Source organism: Sorex fumeus, unplaced genomic scaffold, assembly GCF_029834395.1.
Source record: "Sorex fumeus unplaced genomic scaffold, SorFum_2.1 ptg000061l, whole genome shotgun sequence".
Classification (NCBI taxonomy): Eukaryota; Metazoa; Chordata; class Mammalia; order Eulipotyphla; family Soricidae; genus Sorex; species Sorex fumeus.
This window is the reverse complement of record NW_026606118.1, coordinates 41,695,972-41,712,959: the sequence shown is the minus strand read 5'-3', so window position 1 is coordinate 41,712,959 and position 16,988 is coordinate 41,695,972. Positions and strand designations below refer to the sequence as shown.

Here is a 16,988-nt window from a genome sequence, read left to right as displayed (position 1 = left end):
TCTAAGCCCCACATTTAATCTAAAAATATAGAAGGCGTTTCTATAAAGTAATCTAAATTGGCTGACAGCTCACAACTCTACACATCCTGAAAGAAGAAATGAGATAAAAACCATTTGATACAGTCAATATCTGCTAGGCACAAAAAAGGAATTTAAAAACTGCCTTCCTTATTGTGAAAATGGTTGAATAAAATCTAAGTTTGATGAATGTTTAGCAAGAAGAGAAAGAGTATTATCATTCTATTACTCTTAAAAGCTCAACAAAAATTCATTGCTATGATTTCATTTATCTTCATGTTGACCTGTAAACTAAATGAGACTTATCTTGCTGTTATTATTTATTCATAAAATTCAAAAGTATATTTTTTAAAGTGAGTTAGTCCCAGATACCAGTTTAGAACCATCTAGAAGTAAGAATCAATAACCCTTGAAAGCCTAAGTGTTAGACCTCATACTTATTCATTTGCCAGCAAAAGCATTCAATCAATTGAGATCCACTTGTCACTTGAATTGAAAAATACTCCAAATTCTCATATCACAAACATGTAATTTGTAGCATCACTGGGGAATTATTGAGACTTTTAATACCCCTAATTCTACTCTTTTAACTGAAGTATTAATTGTCTTTTTACATCAAAACTTTATAGATTGTCACCACGAGTCTTTTAGTTCTCTAAGCACTGGTCTAAGTTAGCATTCAGAGAAACACATTTCTGAATTTAGGATGTACTAAGAATAATCTATAAACATTAAATTATAATATTTATAAATGCATTTATATATTCATTTTATTTGAAACATTTTAATAAATTTTGTGTTAAAATTTTAAAGAGTCCATTGATTATTCTCTTTGTTAAATTTTTCCAGGACCTTAACCATTTTTTTTCAAGTTCACATTAGATGCATAATGTGCCAAGTGTGTAACAAGTTTTAAGGAAAGCACAAGTTCACACAAACTTGTGAACACCCAGTCATGTTTTTGAATAGAAAAGGATCCCTGACCCATTTTTATCCAGCTACACTCCACTCTGCAATGATGAAACAATTTATTTTGTGGAAGTTTAAGAGAAATTTTTAAATATATTCAAAAAATATCTGTATAAAATATTGACAGCAGCTTCAGTCATAGTAGCCCAAACATGAAGACAACTCTAATGTTCTTCAAAATATGAATGAGTAAATATATTGTGGTACCATGGAAGATTTTTATTAGTCAACCACTTACAGCTTTTGACATTGGGAGGAATAAATACAGACACATGAGCTAGTCAGCCTGATATTTCTGATATTGGCTCAGGAATCAATGTAAACAATCAGATTTGGGGGCCAGAGAAATAGCACAGGGGTGAAGATCTTGCCTTGCACACAACTGATCCTGGTTTGATCTCCAGTGCCACATAAGGTCCTCTAAGCCCTGCCAGAAATGATCCCTGAGAACAGAGTCAAGAATGCCTCTAGATGGGGCCTAAAAACCAAAACTATATAAACAAAAAGTCAAAATGCACTGTAGGATGATTATTTGAGAACAAAATACAAATGTGGGGTTCATTTCTTCTTGTCCCCACAACTAACAACCAACTCATCTTGAGAAAAGCCTCCTAAATGATTAACAGCTGACCACACATGACCACAAATGAACTTAACCTAGTAGAAAAAATAACTGCTCATCTAAACCCAGGCCAAATTACTAACCCACAGAAAAATGAGCAAAAAATTAATGGTTTTTATTTCAAACCATAAATGTTGGAGTGGTTTGTCATAGAGAAATTAACTAATATTTGAATATTCATATGAGGGAATGCTAATTGAAAAATAAAACAATAAACTACTGCTATGTGGAATTGCTTAGATTAATCTCAGAAAAAAATATTAAATCACATGCAAAAAATAAGATACTCAGTGATAAAAGCAAGACACAGGCAGTATGACTCAAAAACATTATTCTTTCATAGTGAGATGCTCATAATCCAGTTTAAGATTTATATGCCAAAAACTACTTACTATTAAATTATTTGAGTTATATAATCTAATGGGATATTTTATGAGCACAGAACAAAGAGTTCCAGTTTATCCCTTTGAGCATTTGGGAAATACTTCCTGGAAAAAGAGACTTGAAGTCAACCAGGTGACAGGTGTTCACTCACTATGTAGTGTTTTGTTGGAAAGGGAAACACACAGAGCTATCTAACCGTATAACACATATGTAAGGAAACTACCCAGAGTAGTAAAGAGTAGAAGTTATCGAATTGGGACTGGAAATGCAGACTTGAGCAGAATCAAACACGTATTTTTAATGGGGGTTGGTGGTCTCCCAAATAGTGCTCATTAGGCCTAAGTGCCACACTCAGCACTCTGCGTCAATATGAGGTTCCAAGCTTCACTGAGGATTCTGTGGTTCTTGGAAACTAGGGTTAATCACATGCAAGGTTTGTGCTTTAGCCCCTGAACTATCTCTCTGGACCCTCATGAATGTATTTGAACCCGTTAGTGTCAGTTATTGGTGTAATTTATGAGTAAGAAGAGTTGTTAATTAGATTTCCAGGCTCTTAGAACCAGGCCAACCCTATGACTGCCCACCTAATGTGAGACTCATTCTTGCTCATCCACAGTAAACCGAAGATAATTAGTGGCTCACCAATATATTTGTAATGTAAGAAGCCCACTCTAGTGTGCAGAGTATATATAAATGATTCAAAGGAGGACTATAAAATCACGGTGAGTTGGAACCACTGAAAGAGAACTGAAGCAGTAATTAAATGAGGAGGAGGAGTTCTCTAATTCTCCTACATAATCCAGTTTTCCCCTGAGCAGCATTAAACTCCTCTGTGGTTTGTCTGGTCGGTGAGCCCAGGTACTCCTTGCTGAGTTCCATCTGAAGCTCAACATTATCTTCATAATCCAAATAGTCACCTTGAAAAAACAGGTGAATTTGATTTTAGTGATTTTTAATGTGAATTCACTCCAAGTTTTCGAATTATATGTTCACTTCATTTGAGTTCAGTTTTGCCTCATACAAATCAACAGTACTTCTTCTTAAGAGTGAAAAATGGAGAGGCTAAAGTGTTTAAGGTGCTTTCCTTGTTGTATGTGGTCAGCCCAGGTTTGATCTCCAGCACCCCATATGGTCGCGTGAACCCTCCAGGAGTGACCCCTAAGTACAGACCAAAGATGAAGTTTATGGACAAAAAGAAAAAAAGAAAGATACAGTTCATATTTTAATCTTTTTATTTTTTTTTTTTGCTTTCTGGGTCACACCCAGCAATGCACAGGGGTTACTCCTGGCTCATATACTCAGGAATTACTCCTGGCAGTGCTCGGAGGATCATATGGGATGCTGGGAATTGAACCCGGGTCTGCCGCGTTCAAGGCAAACGCCCTACCCACTGTGCTATTGCTCCAGCCCCTCATATTTTAATCTTGAGACATAATTTAGTTTCCCTAAGCCTCAGTTTTCTTATTTACAAATGAAAGAATATGGTAGAAACTTTCTTTTTGGTTCTGGAAAGACTAGATAAAACCAAGATGTAAAGATACTAGCCTAACCTAGAATATAGTGGCCATGTCAATAATGCTAGTTGTTACTTTGAATACAAATCACTCTTTTTTTCTTTCCTATTTCCCAGTTGTTACCAGGATGTGAGGGGCTTAGGTAGATAATTGTTTCTTTTAATCTGAAAAAAAGGTTTAAAGTATAACACAAAAACAGTTGCATCTTTTCCTTCTTTAGATATTATTACATGATTTAGCCAAATGGTAATAATAGTGTTACTGATAAGTAATGAAATCCTTTATATTGGAGATAATTCTCTTCACATCTTGTATTCTTGCCTTAACAATGTTTTATGCAGAAATCAGATAATCTAAGATTTATGCTGAAAAAAGTTAGGAAGGAAGAAAGACTGAGCTAATAACAGCATTCACAGCTGAGTTCTATCTCCCAAGTCATTCAACCCAACTGGATTATACAGCTAGCCTGGATAGTGATGATAGGCCTTTTAGTGACACTTTGAATCAGTTCTGTTCCTTTTAAAACTGCTTTAGGAAAAAACTGCTCTTCAAATTTGTGTCTTCTCCAATCCACATCTTACTCCCCTGAGGGATTCTTTTTCTGTTATCTTCACTTCCATTCATCTTCCTCTGCCACATGTTGCAGTAAGTACTTTACTTCAGAAGCAAGTTTCATTGAATGCTACATCAAATGTCTTTTCATGGAGCATAAAGCTTATTCCCACTGATGTCATGGTAAAGGGGCCCATTATTCTCAGGTCCTACTTGAGTTTCAAAAGTATTAATAATATATCTAACATTCTAAAGCAACCTTTCTCTTTTATTAGTATGTCCTAGTGTTTCCTTTTTATTTCCTTTACAATAGAGTACTCTTCTTGTTTATTTCATTTTGATATAGCATTAATCAATACACTGTGTTTGATAATCACATATTTCATTTAATACCTCTACTAGTACTATCTGCCAAAAGAATAAATGCTTTATAAAAGTTTATCAAGGAGTGGGAGCGATTGTACAGCGGGTAGGACGTTTGCTTTGCACGCAGCCGACCCGGGTTCGATTTCCAGAATCCCACATGGTCCCCCGAGCACCACCAGGAGTAATTTCTGAGTGTAAAGCCAGGATTAACCCCTGTGCATTGCCAAAAAAAAATTTCTTCAAAGTTGGCTAATATGGTTCATATTTCAACATCCACCACATAACCAATCAGCAAGGGTCAAGAATTCTGAAACTCTTTTCATGAAGATGGCGTCAAAAGACAAGAAGGAAGTCCCAGCCCTCTCAAAGCTGAAGCCAAAGCAAAAACGAAAATCTGCATGTCACCCACTTTCTGAAGACCCTAAATGCTGTGGCTGAGAAAACAGCCTAAATATTCTTGGAAGAGGCCCACAAGCTAACTTGACCTCTGTGCCATCACCAAACTTTCTCTGACCATGAAGAAGATACTAGATTAATCTGGATGTGAAGAAGCTCCATGACATTGATGTGACAAAGGTCAACGCCCTGGTTACACTTGATAAAATGAAGGCATATGTTCGGCTGGCTCCTGACTCTGATGCCTTGGATGTTGCCAACAAAATTGGCATCATCAAAACATTACAACTGGCTAATCCTAAATACATTATTTCATCATTTAAAAAAGAATTCTGAGCTAGAGGCTGGAACGATTATATAGCAGGTAGCCACATTTCCCTTTCATTTGTCTGTGACTCAGATTCATACCCAACAGTCTGTGTGGTTCCCCAAGCCCCACCAAGAGTGATCCCTAAACAAGAACCAGAACTGACCTCTAGAACTGCCAGGTGTGGTCCAACCACAAACAAAATAAACAATAACAACAAAAAAGAATTCTGATCTAGGAGAGTATAGCGTGTGTGTCTAAATCATGGGGACATCTGAGTTGGTCACACCTTAGCATCATAATACCAACAAGAAGTCTAAGGTCAGCTTGGAGTTTTACTAGTGAGATTTATGTCACTTAGTCCTATTTCTTGACTCAGTCTCTTATTCTAAGAAGAGAACAGAGAGTCAGTTTCTTATTGAAAATATAACAACTATTCCATACTGGGTGGTTTTTAGGATTTTAGTATCCTCATAGAAGATTATAAGAACAAGACTGTTGCCCGTGTCCACATATATACATCTGTATGTATGTGTATATATGTATATACATCTGTACTTATCTGGATATATACATCCTCTGGGAAACTTAGAGGGTCCCAAGTTCCCTTCAAAATATAGATAAGGTAGGATCTTAAACACCAAGACATTCCCCTCCCAAATATTAAATGACCACAGTTTCTTTAACCTGGAAGAATATTTACATATTTACAAATCTAACATGAATAAAGACATTCTCTTTTCCTTTTGGTGAGGACTCATTTAACAGCATTGTAGCACTGTAGCACTGTCCTCCTGTTGTTCATCAATTTGTTCGAGTGGCCCAGTAATGTCTCCATTGTGAGACTTGTTACTGTGTTTGGCATGTCGAATATGTCACAGGTAGCTTGCCAGGCTTTGCCCTGCGGGCAAGATATTCTCGGTAGCTTGCTGGGCTCTCCAAGAGAGGCGGAGGAATCGAACCTGGGTCGGCCTGGCCAGCCGCGTGCAAGGCAAACAACCTATCGCTGCGCTACTTAATAGATGGCACATAAATTGTCTGAACGGATAAATGATTCCAAACTTTTATTTCTAGACAAAGCAAGTTTTGAATCTTTGAATTCTGTGATCACAGAGATTTGGGAGTTTTCAGTGATGTTTCTAAGAAGCAGTCAACTGTTAAGAATCTTGGGGAATTTCCTATTATCATCACACAATTTTTATTGAGAACCTTCTGTGAGTATTTCATTCATATAAATTCCTCTGAGAATTCTTACAGTTCTACTGAGTGTCTCTCTTCAATTGTGGTAGCAGCATTCAACACAATTTTGACTAAAAAGATCAAAGGAAGTACATCTACTTACCTCTCTTGTTCCAGTACAGGAATTCTCTTTAGCAAACTTAGCCCCTTTGGGCTGGAGTGATAGCACAGCGGGTAGGGCATTTGCCTTGCACACGGCCAACCAGGGTTTGATTCCCAGCATCCCATATGGTCCTCTGAGCACTGCCAAGAGTAATTTCTGAGTACAGAGCCAGGAGTAACTTCTGAGCGTTGCCAGGTGTGGCCCAAAAAGAAAAAAAAAAGAAAAGAAAAAAAAGAAAACCTAGCCCCCAACCACCTGTTTGTGTGTTCTGCATATAATTCTATCATCGGGTCATTGTTGTCTTTCTTCAAGAATATTTTGATATTCTACCTAATAGAATCTAATGACATGGACCTCTAATTCTCTACTGATTTCATCATTGTTCTTTTCCAAATCAAACTCTTTTTCCAGGTACAGATCCAGTGTGTGGTCTGTGCTACGGTCATATGGTGTCACCTCATTCACAATTTCTTGAACTCTGATGCTGTGAACTGTGCTTCAGGCACAGATGTATTACATAGATCACGATGACGATCATCCTGTTGTTCGTCGATTGCCTCGAGCAGGCCCCAGTAATGTCTCCTTCATCCTAGCCCTGAGATTTTTTAAAAAGTGCCACATTAAAGGCTCTTTCAGGGTTAGGAGAATGAGACCCATCATTGTTACTGGTATTTGGCATATTGGGTACACCACGGGGAGTCTGCCAGACTCTGCTGTGTGGGCAGTTACATTCGGTAGCCCGCCATTTTGTCCAAAGTAAGAATGACATAAGAAGATGTCGTGGCCTCGCGCTTCCGAGAACTGTGTTTTATAGTCTCTGGGTCTTGGCCATTGATAGGATTACACGGCACCAGGGGGCCAGTTGATGGGTGTGACCCCTGCCTACTGGAAGATGGAGGATCTGGGTGGAGGATGCTCAGCTCCGATCCGAGGAGGCTTGGAGATCTCGGCCCCGGGACCCGCATGCCTTTGTTCCTCTGTCGGTACCTTCATGATTGTGGAGAGTGGTCTCAGCATGGTGGTGGCTGGTTCTGGAGGTCTTCGGCTGCCGGAGCCCTGGTCGGGGCAGGGAGGGAAACTCAACCTGCTCTCCTCCAAGGGGTCCCAGCGAGGACAGCCAGGTGTGGGGGCAGGAGACTCTGCACTGTTCTCTTCCGGAAGCTGGGTTTTATAGTCTCCGGGTCTTGTAACATTAAAATTACATAGATGGTACTTATTAACCGCCTAATAGAGCACTTTTGTGGGGTAATTGAGCTTCCCTGTAGGGGTGGAGGGTGAAGTAAAGTTACCAAAGGTTCAGTATTCCAATAAAGTTTCACTAATTTCTTCAGAAGAATCTGATCCTGTATTTTCGTTCCCCTCTCTGGAACTGCACAATCCCTGCAGTGAACACTATTTGCCTTGTCAATGTTAACATTCACAGGTAGTCTAATTTAATTTTGCATACATTGAAACAGGTGTGTGATTCGTTTGACTTTAGGTTCCTTTATCTCTGAGCCAGAAATTCATATATGTGCTATTAGTAATATTTTCTGACAAAGGTAGTATTTATTTTATTCAGCATGTCTGTGTTGTGGGCTTGGGGGTGGGGAGAACGTCACAAAGTAGACACAGGGCTCAGCATCAAAGCGTGTGCCCCTCATGCATGTAACCTGGGTTCAGTTCTCTTTCAACACACACACACACACACACACACACACACACACACACACACACACCGAGCAACAAAATGTCTGCCAGTCAGTACTGATTTTTTACATTTTTATAGAATATTTTTAAATTGCGTGTTCAGAAAAAGGGTGCTTTTTTCTCAAATGTTTTACTATAAATGAGTGAGTAAAGGACTAATAAGTTCCTTTAACATGTGAGATGCAATGTTAAACTTCTCTATACTATCAGAGTATTGTTGATGGGTTGCTTTTTGCATTTCCCATTTTCTTTTATTAATTGATATACAACACTGTGCTTGTTTTAGATAAACAACGTAATCCCAACTATTTTCAAAGAATGCTTTTCTTAAGGAACTCAATTTTAGCTTTAACCTCAAAAATAAATCATTATTAGAACAATTATTTCTTTGATCATCTCCCTCACTGGCAGATGTATAGAATGATTCGATTACTGTTCTTAGCATTTTTAAGTAAATCTGATATTTAAACTCTGACAGAGTTATTATCCATGATGGCATATGAATTTTAGTAATTGCCTTGCCCCTTATAAGTTTCTTCTGCCCTGTGAACTTTACAAATATATTATTCATTTGAACTCAGGTAACTTTTTGGTTAAGTTTGACCTGAAGAATCTCCCAGCCTCTGTAGGCCAGTTTAAAATGGGAATTATTGGTAAACCCAACATTGGTATTTGGCTTAGTCCATTACCAGCCTTAAATTGATAATGCAAGGATCATGTACATCTACTTTAATTCAATCTTTTAAAAAGTGTTAAATACAGTTATGCTTGGTGATGCAGCACAATACCTAAAGGCTGGCATTAAGATATATTTCTTATCCTCTAGAAAGATTTTCTAACTCAGTAGGCTGTGAACATTCACAATACCCCTAAAGGAAATCCTCCATGAGTTATTGTAAATTCACAACTTCACCTGGGTTATTTGTAGCCATAACAAAGAATATTGGCAACATGCTCCCTGGTGGTCTAGCTACTGGAATAATATGGATGAGAATAATCTGGTCAGACAAAGAGATGACACACCAATTCACATTTAAAATCGCACAAAAATTCCTTAATTAATACACATATAATAATGTTAGACTATTTTTGCTGAGGCTATTTTGAATTATGTGAATGGAATATGACACAGAAGAGCAAGCAAAATCATTTGCATCTTGAAAGTGTGCATTGTGAAGGCACAATATCTTCAGTTCACACTCCTACTACCAAAAGTATAGGTTTGGGGCTGGAGCGATAGTCCAGCAGGTAGGGCATTTGCCTTGCACACTGGGTTCGATCCCCAGCATCCGAAATGGTCCCCCAAGCACAGCCAGGAGAAATTCCTGAGTGAAGAGTCAGGAGTAACCACTGATCATCACTGGGTGTGACCGAAAAAGGACAAAAAGAAAAATGTTATAGCATCCAAATTATAAATTCATAAAAATGATCAATTTAAATGAAACAGAATCAATATGTATTAAAATTAGATAATGACAGTTTTCAAAAGCAATATTTTCTCCAGCCCACCTCTATGCTTAGACCAAGAAGTGTTGAATAGTGATTCCATATTATATCAATATCAACTATTGTGGACAGCTGTGTAGTCTTAGGGATCAAAATTTAAATGTGTCTTTTAATTTTTCTTATAAGAAAACAAGATATCTTTAAATATTTGTGTAAATTTTAAATATAAATAAAAAAGTTTTAACACAAATGAAAATCTTACAAATATAGCTTTTATGCTGATTTTATTTTATTGCACTTTAGGTAACATGGTTACTATAGTATAAATTTTTGTAATTTTGATAAACAAAACCAATGTACTGTGGACTGAAAAGATAATACAGCAGGTAAAGCACATGACATGAAGGCAGCCAGCTTTAGTACTATGTGAGCATCCCTTAGGACCCCCCAACCCTTGCCAGGAGTGATCCCTTAATACGGAGTCAGGAGTAAGCCCTGAGCACTGCTGGGTGTTGCCCAACCAAAACAAAAATAAATTAATTCACCATCACCAAAATGCCCAAGACCGTCCACCACTTGCCCTGTGTCATCCTTAGTCTACATCTTCCTTTCCCTACCACCCCACATAACTTAATAATCTGTTTATCGATCAAATCTCAACAGTTTCCTCCTTTCTTATTTGTTTCTTATTTCTTTCTTTTTGTTTCTTTTTATGTCACAAATGAGTGAGATTATCCCATATTTGTTCTTCCTCTGACTTATTTAACATAATAAATATATTCTTTGGCTCTAACTAACTATAGGTGTAGCACTAAAAGTTAATCTTTTCTTATAAATTCTTTCATTTTGTACATATACTATAACTGAACATTTGCTTTATTTCCATATCCTCACCATTAATTATATTTAGTGGTGCAATGGATATAAGTGTACGTTCATATTTTCAAATTAATGTTTTTGTGTAATTGGTATAAATGCCAAGAAGTAGGATCACGAATCATAAGAAAGAAATTTGTTTAATTTTTTTTAAGAAATTTATTTTCATACTGTTTACCACAGAGACTAAAGTAGATGACATGCCTAACAACCAAAAAAGAGGTTTCATTTTTAACAATATCCCAACAAAAAATTGTTGTCTCCAGTCTTTTTGGTACATACCAATCTCACTGGTGTGTGATGATACCACTTAAATACAAAAAAACAAAACAGCAAAGAGGCAGGCTATAAAATCAGTACATAAAAATATATCACATATCTATATGCAAACAGCAAGCTAGAAGGGAAAGACTTTTCCTCAAAAAAAAAACTCCATTTAAAATTGTCATTTTTGTTTCTGTAATCTAGAACTAGTGTTTTGTCCTCGTTTGCTATCTCCTATTCCCTAGATATGTTATTCTACGTACCTAAGATTATTGAGAATTGCTGTGGAAACATTATAAGCCTGATAATTGTTTGTTAACTACCATAAATCATGGTGTCTAAAAGAAAACAAAAGCAATTAATGTTCAATATTAAACTATGAGAAAGATACTTTTTTTCAAATTGTAACTTGAATATGAAATGCTAGATCTTTTATCAATTTCGAATATTTTCAGTAACTGTTTCAAAGTACTGTCTCTGTACTTCCCTCATTTCCTTTTTGGACTTTAATTGCACAAAAGTTGGTTTGCTTTATTATTGAGTCTTAAACCCCTAAAGCTAAGCTAATTTTTTGTCAATCTACTTTTTTCTTTTTCCATACTTGGTCATTTCTACAACCTATCTTCCTTCAATTCAACTTCCCGGCAGGAATGAAAGTCCAATCTCTCTCCCTGATTGCTCAGATACCACAGCCTGGCAAATGCCTAAGGTGGACTTGGCTCCCTTCTGTTTGCTGCTGTGTTTTGGGAGAATAATATTCTTTTCTTTAGTATTGGCTAGAGAAAATAGTCTAATAAGACCAAATAGTTATCTCTTTACTGGTTCTTTGACTAGACAGAAAAGATTTTTATTCTGGACTTTTAATTGCTGCATTGATATTTCTAGGTTGAAGGCTTCTTCTTGTATATAAGAACAGAAATTAGACTGAAAATTAGAAAGTCACCCCCAAGGTTCCTAACTAGCTGGTCTATCTTATGTCCAGCATTAAGCCTTATGTTTGTCATATTTTAAATGTCCATATATTTTCAGTTGTGCTTAGTGGGAGAGTTAGGTTAAAATAAACATACTACATACTTACAACTCCAAAAAACCTCTATATTCAGAACACTGGGCTTGTTATAATTTCAATTTTATAACATTTTCAATTATAACGTTGAAATTATAGTTTTTAAAATACTACCAAAGCTTTTAGTATTTTTTTATTCATTTTCTCCTACATGAATTTCTAAGATGTACAATAATTTAGTTTGGATATGCAAAAATAATTTTAATTTAATTTAGAGAGAAAAAGTCACTTCTTTTAACTAGCATGCTATCAAAATGAAATGCAGTTTCTTGTAAAGTGAATTAAAAAATAAATCATTTTAGATATTTCAAATAAATGTACATAAGTATAAATAAAGCTACCTGGGCTTTGCCCTGCTCTGATTGCCAGAAACTTAATACTTTGCCTTTTTACACTTGGATAATTGCATGTATCCCTAGTACAATACCACTGATAATTTTATCATTATTCTAGTATTCCTTAAATAAAGAAGAAATGAAATGATATTATTTAAATTTAAGTCTCTCAGATTCAATTATGACCACATGGGTCACCATTCTCTGCTTTGGACACCATCTTCTTTATTTTCACATCACAAATTCCTCTGAACCAGGATCTTTACTCTTTCCTGAAAACAATCTACATCTTCCAGAACTTTTCTGAGTTATGCTTTGAACTTCTCTTCACCTTTCCCCTCTTTATCCACTCTCCAAGCCTCCCATCTATTAAAGTCTGTCTCCAAAGTACCAGCCAGTTCTTGGAAAGGTAATTAATTATTAAAGAGTGATTTGGAATTACTCAAAGGAATAAAGGTGTGAGGAGGGAGGTAAGAGGCAAAAAAAAAAGATGTAAGACATTCCCAAACTTTATTGGCAGACATAGCTAATAAAATAAAAAGAAGGCACTTTTTTTATACATCTGCAAATGACCAACAGCTTAAAACTGGCAACAATCCGAGGTAAGGAAAGATGGTAAATGAGGCTAGAAAGCAAGTTTAAGTATCACATTAGAATGGATTTGTATTGCATGAAAAATTTTATACTTTTTCAATAGAAGATGGGATGGTCCTGACATGAATTGTGTAGAAAATGACCTAGATTTGCAATTTGGTGTGTCCAAAAAGCTCTTCAATTAAGGCTCTGATCTGTGTTCACTGCTTTCATTTTCATTGCTCTGGTGTAAAGTTGCAAATGAACCCTTATCATATAGAACCATTAGCTCATCCTTGAATACAATTCATACTTCTCCCACTCAATGAACTCACTTCTAAAAGCTGCAAAGCCCTTTTTACCTCTTCTCTGCAAAAGTACAAATTAGATTCTTCCAATGGTAGTTATGAGGATTAATGACCAAATGCTTGAAAGCGCCCAGTTTACTGTTTGTCTCTAAGTAGACATTCAATTTTCTTCCTTCCTCTTGACACTTATCTTAATTTACTTCGAATTACAATTATATTTGTATCCCTGCTATAAACTTACAAATTTCTTGAGCATAGAAATGTATCTGAAACAATACCTCTAACCAATGGCTAATTTGCCTTAAGGCAATGTCTAGACAAATGTTTTGATTGTCTCAATTGTCAACTTTCCTGATTGTAGATAACACTAGTTAAACAGCTATAAATGCATAATAGGTCTCACAAACAATTTCTCAACCCAAAATGTCAATGGCACCATGCTTGAAAAACCCCAACATAGCAAATTCATCTTTGTAGCTAATGTAGCAAATAGGAGAGTCACACTTTATAGAAGGCTCTATCTTTGTTTGAAATAATTTTAAACCATTTCTCTGTCGTTAAATTTTTAAGTTGCTAAGAGTATATAGAAATTAAAATAGAAATATAGATATTATAGATAAATATGAAGAAGACAGATTTGTGAATCTTTAACAGTTTTGGGGAAGAAAATTTTATTTTTTAAGATGTTACTGATTTAAAAATTAAAGTTCTTTTAATCATCATGCTTTTGTAATGAAATGCAGCAGTATTTTCATTTTATCAAAGAGGCTCCCCTGGTGTTTAAAGATGCAAGGAAATATAATTAAAAGATCACCAGTAAGCAGAACGCAATTCCTTGGCTGCATTCTGGGAAAGTGGTACAGTTAATAATCTAGAATCTAGTGACACTATAATTAGCTGTTTAAATTTATTGGTCCTGAATCCCAGAATTTATCAGTGTTCTGTACAGAAATTTTGTTTCAAAGTAAAGAAGTGATGAAAGAATTAAAATTTTGTACTAGAAAAATGTCACTTTATAGATAACACAAGTAACAAGTATGTAAAACTGAAGAGATACAGTGCCGAAAGATATGTAACATTTAGTCATAGAGAGTAAAAACTTCATGTAGAGGAACAAGAGGCACTACAGACCATACCCAGATTTATCCAAATCCATAGTGTCTTTATTTAGCCACAGTCTGATCAAAATACTAACAGAGTATCCATCAGTCTGTATCACAGTGATTAGAAAATCTCCATAAGTCTTGAAGATTAAAAAAATTTAAAAATATTAGTACCATGAAAATGCTAGAATCCTTGTGTGATTTTTGTTTGTCCAAACAAACTCTTCATTAAACCCAAATGGGTCCATTAGAAAAAAATAAGACATGATGATTCTATTATATAAAAAGGGAAAACACAAGTTTATTTTGGAACCATATCTGGCAGTTCTTGGGTTACTCCCAGCTCTGTGCTCAGTAGCCACTTCTGGAAGTACTCAGCATACCACATGTAGTGACAGTGATTAACCCTGGGTTGCCCACATGCAAAGCATACAACTCAGCCCTAACACCTCTGGCCCCATAAATATACAATAAAAGGCCAGAAAGATAGTACAGGGAGTAAGACTCTTGCCATGCATATAGACAACCCAGGTATGATTCCCAGCAATTCTTATTGTCCCCAAACACTGACAGAAGTGATCCCTGAGCACTTCTGGGTTTAGCCCCAAAACCATTAACAGCAAATAATAAAATAGAGATGAAAGTGAAGATTTGATTTTCTTATCTTAGAGATATGTTTATTCTCAGCTAACAAAAATGACTTAATTAGGCTTATCACAGCAGCTCCTTTATATCATGTACCTTAGCTTCCTGATTGAACAGTTTAGCTATAGAGCTATATATGTTCCCTCCCCCATATCATGTTGGATCACCTGGATCAGTGCCTGTTTGAATGAATGTGGATGTGAAAAACCACCAGCATTATTCGAGACTTACTTTAAGGATTTCCCCCAATCCTAATGATTTAGCAAAGAGGGTTTTTTTTTTGCTATTAAACAACAAAAGTATGTTAGTTTTCCTCCTTCCAATGACACTCATAATTCAACTAAACATGTTTGATACTGTTATGAAGGAATACACAAGCCACTCAGTCTGAGTAAAAAAGATATAAGTGCTATTTTCCTTCATAGTTATATAGTGTTAGAAAACTTCCCTGGATCAGGAAAGCTTTTTATAACATGTTAGATAATAGGCCAAAGAATAAACCTTTTTTGGTATACATTTAGGTAAAAGTATTTTTCACCAAAATACCCAGCATATATTTTCTTTCTTAAGGAGTTATTCTTATGTCTAGTCCTAACAAGTAGAAAGAATGATACATGATGTATGTTTTTCCAGTCCTTCTAATTTACTCTGTTGCTCCTCCATAACATATCATGCTAATTATGTCTGCTGAATCCATGAGTCTTTCTTAAAATAAGTTCAGACAAGATAACATGAAATCTTTCTCTCAAATTGTCATTCTTTCAGTGAGTTGAATTTCAAAATCTTGCATTCTGGGCTAATGAAAATTAAACTGGAAATTCGTTGGTATAAATGCAAATGTTAATCCATTTAATAAATAGTTACGATTTTTATACCTAAAATAATTTAAGATTGCCTTACTTGCAAACACGGACTAGAGAAAGAAAAAAATAGCACATTTCGTTATAAGGCAACTAGACATCACTTAAAATAAGAAATAAACACTGGAGTCAAGATTTTGCAAGTTGATGAACCTTTTTTTGGAGCTCTGACTCTAGCTATAAGTTGCTGGCCTTTGAATAGTCAGTCCCCATGAGGTCTAAGACTTTTGCCTTTGCCTCATGTCTAAAGTATCTTTGTTTTGTTTCAGCTGGCAGGGTTCATCTACGCCTGTTATGTTGTGAAATGTATAACTGAAGAAGAGGACAGCTGTAAGTATTAAAGCTCTGCTCTGTTTCTTTCAAGTTCAAAGTGCCTTCTTTACTGCCTCCTACATAGTCTTCTTACTTCTTAGACAGTATTCCCCAGTACATCATTAGAACAGGAAATAAGCCTTTTTCACCCATTGGGCTAAAGTGTTTTTAAAAAGTACCCAGCATATCAAAGACAGAAAGAAGCATCCATTTAAAAAACGTGTTCCTTTTTTTATATATATATAGTATTTTCAACATCTATTCCTCTTAATAATAATTCTGGTAGGAAATAGAGAAAGAAATTTGGAGATGAAAGTGATTTTAAATAAAAGTCATCTGATTATTTTTTCTACAAGTCATTTGTTAGATATTGTTAACTAATAAGTTTCACCAGACACTGGAAATCCCAGTATTTACAACAGTTCCTAAAACTTCCACAAGGAGTAATTTTAGATTAATTCAAGTAATTTGTTCTTAGGAAACCAAATGTCCATATTATCTTTGTGTTCCTATAGCTCAATATAGCTAGAGCTCTGGGTCAGAATTTCAGCATTGAGTCCCAATGCTTGTGTGGTATTTTAGATAGTGACACCACTTTTATGCCAATATGTGGCCCCACATGCCTCTGTTTTTCTAAAACTAACAGGTAGAAGGTTTCACTCCTCCCTTGTCTCCTAAGGATCTGAAATAAAAGGATTATAAAAGATATCTCTGTTCTCTCTAACTGCTATTATGGATACTTGCCCAGGAAGTATCTATTTATCTATTTGCTCCAAAATTAAGGGTGTGTGTGTGGGGGGGGGGAGAATCAGTTGAGAATATTTATCATTTAGTTCCAAAATTTTTCATTATAATTAGAATTTTGAGACAAATCAGGGGAAAGACCAGAATCCACTGCTATGTTACAGGATAATTTGATGGAAAAATTCAAAAAAATGTGTTTCTTCTTCACTTTTCAATCAAATAGCATCTAGTGATTGAGTAGCTGATTTTTTTTTCCAGTAATACTTATTCATGACAAACTTGGAGATCTGAAGTACA

The 16,988-nt window shown here is 35.7% G+C and overlaps 1 protein-coding gene and 1 non-coding gene across 5 annotated transcripts in view; one reads left to right on the top strand and one right to left on the bottom strand.

Moving 5' to 3' along the window:
* The window catches only part of LOC130034382 (sodium/potassium-transporting ATPase subunit beta-1-interacting protein 2), a 211,010-nt gene that overhangs the window by 157,118 nt on the left and 36,904 nt on the right, over positions 1 to 16,988 (top strand). For all 4 annotated transcript variants that reach the window (XM_056125886.1, XM_056125888.1, XM_056125885.1 and 1 more), the window contains exon 2: positions 15,905 to 15,965. In XM_056125886.1, coding sequence (XP_055981861.1) covers positions 15,905 to 15,965 — 61 coding nt within the window. The remainder of the gene's footprint in view (positions 1 to 15,904; positions 15,966 to 16,988) is intronic.
* On the bottom strand, positions 895 to 995 carry LOC130034873 (small nucleolar RNA U13). The gene has a single exon (XR_008794187.1). It is a non-coding gene; the product is annotated as a small nucleolar RNA U13 (small nucleolar RNA).